At 39.1% G+C, this 8,593-nt stretch overlaps 1 protein-coding gene across 1 annotated transcript; it reads right to left on the bottom strand.

Moving 5' to 3' along the window:
• Positions 1–3,562: 3,562 nt before the first annotated feature.
• Positions 3,563–6,708, bottom strand: dpm3 (dolichyl-phosphate mannosyltransferase subunit 3, regulatory). Its single transcript, XM_066675075.1, has 2 exons — positions 6,589–6,708; positions 3,563–5,330 (listed from the first exon to the last, which is right to left on the bottom strand). The coding sequence occupies exon 2, from the start codon at positions 5,317–5,319 to the stop codon at positions 5,041–5,043; it is 279 nt and encodes a 92-aa protein (XP_066531172.1). The 5' UTR covers positions 5,320–5,330; positions 6,589–6,708; the 3' UTR covers positions 3,563–5,040.
• Between the last annotated feature and the right edge of the window lie 1,885 nt (positions 6,709–8,593).

Below are 8,593 nucleotides of genomic sequence, written 5' to 3' on the forward strand. Positions count from 1 at the left end.
GGTATTAATTTCATTATGAATCATTCTCAGCGCTGCAGTAATTGATGTGAAGGCAATGTGTTAGTGTGTGTTGGTATATGTTGGTATAAGTGCATCAGACACAACAGGGCTGATAAGAGTTTTTGTGTTACTGCTGGACTAGAATAGTCCACCAATCAATAATATTCAGCCAACAGTGTCCTATGTTTACAGATGATAGATTATAGGGGATGACCAACACAAACTGTGAAGCATCAGATGAGCTACTGTCTCTGACTTTACATTTACAAGGTGTACCAATTAGACAGGTGTGTCTAAGAGAGTGGACACACCAGCTACAGCCATTTACTCTTACATACAGTTGCAGCACTGTACGCTGATACGATAATGACCATCATGTCATTTTCATCGCAGCACTGAGAATGGTCCACCATCCAAATCATAACTGCTTTTTGGTGATCCTGATCTTTGAAGAACAGGGTGAAAGAGGCAAATAAAAATTGTAGAACAACAAAGTGCTCCTGTGGGGTCAATGGAGCTGAGAGAATGGACAGTGAGTGTAAAAACGTGATGTTGTTTACGGTTGATTGGTATATGTTGTTAATGTTTCACTTTCTAATATAGGCATATATAAAATGCAAGAACAGGCCTTGTCTCCATAACTACTAGAGCTAGCTAAGGGACCCAAAATATATTAGAGCTGGCCCTGTTTATCCACGTAGCAAAAACATGGTTTCTGTCAAGCACAAAATGTACACAGATGAGGACATCTGATCTCTCCATCATTTGTGTGAACCAATAGCTATCATTTTCTGGGTCAGAAAAGAAGCTAAAAGTACAAAAGCAGGGCTTTACTGGGAACACTGCCATGGGCTCAGCTTGCACTCCTCCACCCAGTCCTTCTTTGGCGAATGGCTTTGAGGTGTAGGCATTCCTCTGGACCCACACCTTGCTAACAGATGTTAGTGAAACCTTTCAGCTAATCAGCTTAAACCTGAAACGCTTGCCTCTGCAAGTGTGTTCACGGAGTCAGCCCTTCATGCCGTCTCTGAGCACAGCCACTTCATGGCTTCTATTTATTTATTCAATCCAGACCTTTTTTTTTGGACTTGCCAAAAGCACTGCATGCTGTGCAGTTGGCATGGTGCTGAGCGTTTCTCTTTTGTTCAAACATATTTTCAACATCTTGAGCAATTGTGATTCGGGTGTGTTTTCAATGAACTCCAACAGTTATCTTAGTAAAAGCCAATACTGATATATTTGAACAATAGGTAGAGCCAGCTCTGCGTTTACTGAATAAAAACAGGTCTCAAATTCATACTCTTATCTATGGAGATAGAACATGCCTAGTTACATGTTGCATAGAAGTTTGTGGTTGAATCCTTTAACATACTACACTAACAAAATACAGGATTAGAAACACCTACCTCGTATCTATACTCATTGTCCATATTATCAGCTCCACTGACCATACAGGAGCACTTTGTAGTGCTACAGACTGTTTCTCTGCATACTTTATCCCCATTTCACCCTTCTCTTTAATGGTCAGGACCACCACAGAGCAGGTATGATTTGGCTGGTGGATCATTCTCAGCGACACATTCCTTGTTGGTCCACCTTGTAGACGTAAAGTTAAAGACATCATTCGCTGCACAATTTGTGTTGTCCTCTAGTCCTTGATTAGTGGACACAGGATGCTGACCACAGGACACTGCTGGCTGGATATTTTTGATTGGTGGGCTATTCTCAGTCCAGCAGTGACACTAAGCGCTTTAAAAACTCCAGCCGCTATGCTGTGCCTGATCCACTCATACCAGTGCAACCTACACTAGCACACCATCAACACATCCATGTCACCGCAGTGAAGAGAATGATCCACCACCCTAACATACCTGCTGTGTGGTGGTCCTGAACTTTAAAAACAGGGTGAAAAGGGCATAGGAATGTGTGCAGAGAAACAGGTGGACTATTGTAGAACTACAAAATGCTCCTGTATGGTCAGTGAAGCTCAAAAATTTCAGTGAATGTAGCTAGGTAGGTCTTTTTAATACAGTATTCAGTTAGTGTAGTATGTTAAAAATTTCACCACAAATTTCCATGCAACGTGTAACTTGGCATGTTCTGTCACTTTAGATAACAGGTGTAGGTTTTTCTAATCCAGTGTATATTTCTACAAAAATTAATGTCCATAGAAAAGCATTACCAATAAAATGGGACACTCTAGAGTATGATTAGTTGATAATGTAAATGTAGATAAACAATATCATCTCCAAAATTTTAGTAAAGTGAGCATTTTATTGCAGCCTATAACTGATCTGCACACCAGACACTGTAACTACAGCATGTGCCTCGTGCAGTATTACTCTATATTAATCTGCGCTTTGGGGTTTTGCATTCCGTCTCCTGTACTGTGGCAGAAGACAACCACTGTTACATTTTGGGTACATCAGCTGGAAGTGATTTTTTTATTTTTTTAACCTCCCGTAACCTCTTTACTGGTGTTCTTTTAGGTCAGTGCTGCCCAAATATTTTGGCTCTAATTTTTTTTTTACGATTTATATAATGCAGGCTTGATTGACGTGCTTTACTCACTCTTAAAAATAAAGGTGCGAGAAAGGTTGTTTGAGCGATATCAGAGAAAAATTACTATTGGTTCCATATAGAACCATGAAAAAGAAATGTTTGCATATTAATGCGTGCTGCGCTGGTATAAATGATGGATCAGCGGCAACAACACTCACATTAGACATGCTCTGTGGTGTCCTGAACATTAAAGAACAGGGTGAAAGAGGGCTATCAATGTATGCAGAGCAACAGCTGGACTACAGTTTGTAATTTTAGAAACAATAATTGTACAAACATGTAGGTGTTATGGCTTTTATATTTTCATATTATGACTGATTGGTTTTATATACACTAGACACTTAAAGAACAATAATCATAATATGTCCTAGTTTTAATAAATCTGTAGTTAATCTTAATCTTCAATATAAATGCACTGCTTCATTGCAGTATCTTTTAAATGCTGTAGAAAATGTGTTTGTCTTTTTTTCCCTAATCCTCCTTGATGGCTAGCTTTTAATCACACCACTATAGACCTCCATATACAGTGGCGATTTGCATTCTAAAAATAAATAAATAAATAATCCCACCACATATAAACCGCTTTTAAAAGAGACAGATTGACATTGTATAGTTTTGCTTATAATTATTTTTGGGTGCACGCGATGTTATTTAATGCTTTGTTAGAAAAGCCTGAGTAAATAAAGCTAAGTTAATTTCTACGGACAAATGTGATATCCAAGTAAACTAAAGAGGAAGAAACATGTTCAAGGTTTAAAGAAAAGAGAAACATGACTGTTTGTCTATAGAAAAAGTTGTGATTTGTCCAGGTTTATGCATATCTTCTTTCGCCATCAATGTTAAAAGACTATAAACCCATAAATGTGTAATAAATCAGCTCAGACGCAGTCAGTTAAATCTACTCAGACCACAGAAGGCCTCCTGAAGCCTAGTCAGCATTTCTGGTCATGGCTGCTCTAACAACAGCTTGCAGGTAACAGCAGGGGGTGACATCACAATGCTCTCAACGCCAGCCAATCATCATTCAGGTGGAGCCCTACGGGGTGTGGCCTGTGAATCCTTCCAAACCTTCTAAAGGGTGCTACAGAGCGGTTTAGCAGCCTGTAATGAGTTTGTCTACACTTAGAACAGTGTTTAATTTATACTTCTACAGGGTGCAGTTCAAATGAGACCCAGGGCCTCAATTTAAAGCCCAGAGCGAGCGACAGAACTTGGCTGGCCAAAAACATCAGATTAATTCAGACCTGTGTAAATATAGTGCACTCATGTGCACTTAGTGGCTTCAGGATTAGCATTTTAAGAGCCAGCGCATGGACATGGATCAAATTCTGGAATTTCCATACAGAGCACTCTGTTCCCACTCTTGTGTTTTTTGTTTTCTCTTTCTGCAATGGTGTCAAATGGAATTGGACCGATGGAGGTTTTCCATCCGCAAAACAATCAGGGTCCGGACTCTCGCACCACATCTCAGAACGAAAACACTGTTAATCAACCGCTGAAAGTTATGAGAAATAATAGTCTGTATTTTGCTTTAAGACATGGCTTATAACATTTAGTAACATATGGAATGCAGAACAAAAAAGCCATCCAGATATTATCCATTACAGAGCGCCAATAGACAACTTCTTGTTCAGATTTCACAGCAGTGACCCATTCACAAACATTAACTACAAATCAGCCATTAGGAACATGAAGAATACTTGGTTTCTGTTAAATGTTTCCTTTAGAGAGCTAAGTAGCTATACTCTTTTAACAGTTTTTTGTATCAGGTTTTCACCACTTTTTGATAATTGGTGGTCAGTGAAGAAGTCAGTCTGGTCAGCAGTTAAAAATCGGCTGTATGAACACAAATGATTGTTCATAGTAACGCAACCCGACACCTGAGTCAAACTGTGCAGATTACAAAATCAACTCTATCTTAAAACAGTAACACCTTTTTAAATTAAGGTCTTGGTTTTATATAATGGAGGTACTGGTAGCTCTGTAAATTTTTTTTTTTTTCATACAGCCATCTTGCACAAGCGTGAAGCCGTGCGGTAGGGCTGTTACTAATTCTGAATTCTGACTGTGCTAAAAGATACTAGGTCAAAATCTCAAAAATGCCTCAACTTCCATGCCAGCCCAAATACACATACTTTTGGAAGCTGCACTGAAATAGCACACTCTCCACTGGCATTATGTACATGTTTCTGCAAGGTTAGGTTAGAATGAGGTCCACTGTGTCCAAAGGAAAAATAACACTTACATCTGTAGAACAGATTTTAGAGCAGCTTCAGTTTCCAATGAAGCCTGTCAAGTTCTAGATTTAGGTCAGGAAGATATAACAAACTAGTGAAAGCCATAAAATGACAGAGACACTGGGGAACAGCATAGTTCAGTTACAAAACAGACAAAATCCATCTATCAACATCTTCTTAATGATTCAGCAAAGTCCATACATTAGGTGACTGTGTTTTTCAGTCTGTAAGAAGACAGCCCTCACATCTTCAGTCCTTTCTTCTTTAAGTCCTCTTTAGCCTCACCTATCTGTCCCTGCAGCTCCTTGGCTGCCTCTTCGCAGTCATTAAATGTGGCTACTCTGTAGCCCACTGTTGCCAGTGAATAGCATCCAAAGACCACCAGCAAGTACACAGGCATTGGCCAAGCAACTTCCCTGTACACCGGAGGCAACTGCAAGTCCAGGAGGTCAAAGGTGACCAGTCCCCATGCAACACCGACCACTGAGAAACACAGAAGCCATTCCAAAAGCTTGGTCATGATGATGAAACCTGGAGGAAACAGACAACATACAGAATTAAATAGAGATTTCATCAACTTATAGAACATATAACACTTCGGATTACTATGCATTTCTTGTTGCACAATTATTCATTCATTTGTTGATTAATTTTCTGTAACCACTTTTTCGTGGTTGCCATGGTTCCGCAGCCTACCCAGAATCATTGGGCACAAGGGAGGATCACATCAGGAAAGGCAACTAGTCCGTCACAGACTATCACACACCCACCCATATCATTCCACCTACCAAAATATGTTTTTGGACTGTGGGAGGAAACCAGAGCACTTGGAGAAAAACTATGCTATTAAACCCTAAATATAAGTGGTAGAAAGGAAAACAATATATTTTTACTGGGAGAGAAAATTACTGACTCTGATTATTTTATAAGTGATGATTGCAATGGAATTGCAATATCTACAATGCAAGCACAGCCATCATATTTACTGTCAAAAATAATCAATGAATCAAAACAATAAAACATTTTATTTTCTATGTTGCAAATAGTACAATAGTATTATATATGGTTTAAATGTAAATCAGGGTTTTTGTTATATTGTTAACATGTTTCTGTGTGTTGAAAATACACTACATCATGCAGAACCCATTTGCTTTGAAATTGCAGTTTTTTCCAAATATAGTCTCAAACAGGCCAGTTCAAGGCTTCACGTCAAAACCTAACAGACCAATCCCGCCAACATGTCAGCTTTGAGCTTCAGGTGCGGGGTGGAGACAGAGGTGGTCACTAATTTGTCTGTGTAAGGAATGAAGGTGTTGTGTGCAGTTAAATTTAAGCCATTTTTAGAAATTTATGGGACTTTTCATTGAAATACCTTCCAAATACAACGTGTTGGTGAACAGAGAAACATTTGTATGGGTTTCTTCGATAACCGGAAGCTAGCCGTTATAAGAATACAGAGGCGACATAAGGGAATTATCCTTAATACCAGGCATTCATTATTAACTAATGTTAAAGCGTATTATTCCTTATGTTTTAGGTAAACCCCGTGTTAATGAGCCTGAAAAATTCTAAAACGAAAAACGTTATTAGCTAGCTACCTAAACAGAAAACGACTTTCTGCACTGACGTTTTGTTCGTTAGTTTTAACTGAAGCCGCCGTTTAGCTCCCAGTACCGATAGTAGTTAAACATGAAATGAGGGATGTGATCTATTCTGGAGTATATCGGTGACAGTTAATGCGCCCACATTGTTTTCTGGTGTAAATAAGTTCTGTTCGTTCTCTTCTTACCTCTCGGCCACCTCAACAGCACTCACACAGCACCCGCGCAGCGATGACGTCAGCAAACCTCTCAGGCTGCTGGGAATTGTAGTGTTCTGTAGATGAGCTCGAGAAACAGAACTACTACGGGATACATAGGAGACACTCCTACATTTATATTTAATAACCACTACTAATTATCATTATATCATCAGATTGTGTGCCAGCTGTCACAAGTCTACTGAAGGCTTTAGTTAGCTCCACCAAACATATAGTCTTTTGGTGTGGAAAGCCAGATTTGTACTTGTGAAGAAGCCTTTGATCAGTGGCCATTTTTTGCATAGGCTACACACAGAAAGAGCATAAAATGCCTCATTTGCAGCCTGTTATTTAGTTGAACTACGTATGAAATTATTCTATTTGGAAAGAATAAACATTTTATGGAGATTTGGGCCAGTAGATCAGCCAACAGAGGGTAGGAGTCTTAAGAGAGTGCAATTAGTTTAGCTCTCTAAGTCAGTGGAGATGTGATAATTGGTGTGATGTGACTTCCTACCCTACTCTAAAGTTACATAGTGCAGTTTCTGTAGTGCTGACAGAGGCCCGATTCTCCCCTTTACGTGTCAGTGGATTATTACCTTGATTTTATAGGTGTAATTTACATTTAAATAGTGTTCCTTAAAGTGGTTTTATATATTTAACCTCAGTGGACTGTCTCAGGTATTTAAGCCCTCTTGGATCTTGTGGTCTGAGGTCCCTGGGGCTGGTCAGTAACTTAAAGCGTAACTACAGATTGGTCAAAGTACCTGTGCTGACCACTTTCAACCACTGAGTACCTGCATTGGGTACGTGATCATCAGATCTTGGCCATGGAGCAATGGAAGAAGGTGGCTTTGTCTGATGAAGCACATTTTCTTTCAGAATTTGGAGGGTAGAGTGTGTGTGTGTGTGTGTCTACATCATTTGCCTGGAGTAGAAATGGCTACTATGGATACTATGGGAAGAAGGCAAGTCAGCAGTAGAAATGTGGTATTCTGTGTTGCTTTGGGTCTTGGCATTCATGTGGTTGTTACTTTGACATGTACCACTTATTAAAACACTGTAGCAGTGTAAGTACACACCTTAATGGCAAGGGCATTGTCTAATAGCAGTAGATACTTTCAGCAAGATAATGTCCCTGCCATAATGGAGAAATTGTTCAGGAATGGTTTGATACAATGTCATTCTGATATCAATATTAACCTTATAAAAGCTAAAGGGATTGTGAGCCTACCATCGCTGCTGAAAAAAAGTCCTAGAGGAAACGTTGAAATGACAGCAGCACCCTTATTGAAAGATATTGTAAATGTATGTTGAAATATCTGTTGAAACATTTTCTATGACAATTCACTGAAATATCACTTGGGTTTCACGAAGTTTTTTGCAAATTATGAAAATCCATATAAAAACCTGAATGGAAAATGCCCAAAATTAAAATAGCACCCATATATAATTATTTAATTAATTTTTTAACCGATGGACAAGGTGCAAAAGTTAGAATATCACAGTGACAAAATGTGTAAAAGAGCAATGGAAAAGGGGGTGGGGGTGGGTTCTGAATTGACAACATTTTGGCTGGTTGCGCAAGCAGCACAGTGTGCGCTAAAGCACCCGATAGAGCCACTGTGCCTGGGACCACAGACATTTACCAGACTCTCCTTCCCTTTCTCTTCTTTTTACACATTAGAACCACTCTTCATATTTTAGTGCATATGTACAGCACTGCGCAAAAGTCAGGGATTGCACAACATATATTTACTTTATTGTCAAAATATTAAGAACAAGTCATATACGACAGAAAGAACTAGCCCCAACAAATACAACCCCTGGCAAAAATTATGATATCACCAATCTATGAGGATGTTCCTTCAGTTGTTTAATTTTGTAGAAAAAAAGCAGATCACAGATATGACAAAAAACTAAAGGCATTTCAAATGCCAACTTTCTGGCTTTAAGAAACACTAAAAGAAATCAAGACAAATAATTGTGGTAGCCA

Source organism: Hoplias malabaricus, chromosome 6 (genome assembly GCF_029633855.1).
Source record: "Hoplias malabaricus isolate fHopMal1 chromosome 6, fHopMal1.hap1, whole genome shotgun sequence".
NCBI classification, from domain to species: Eukaryota; Metazoa; Chordata; class Actinopteri; order Characiformes; family Erythrinidae; genus Hoplias; species Hoplias malabaricus.

Bases quoted from the DNA above. Each gene is read 5' to 3' on its own strand.
- dpm3 (XM_066675075.1), bottom strand. From the start codon at position 5,319: ATGACCAAGCTTTTGGAATGGCTTCTGTGTTTCTCAGTGGTCGGTGTT.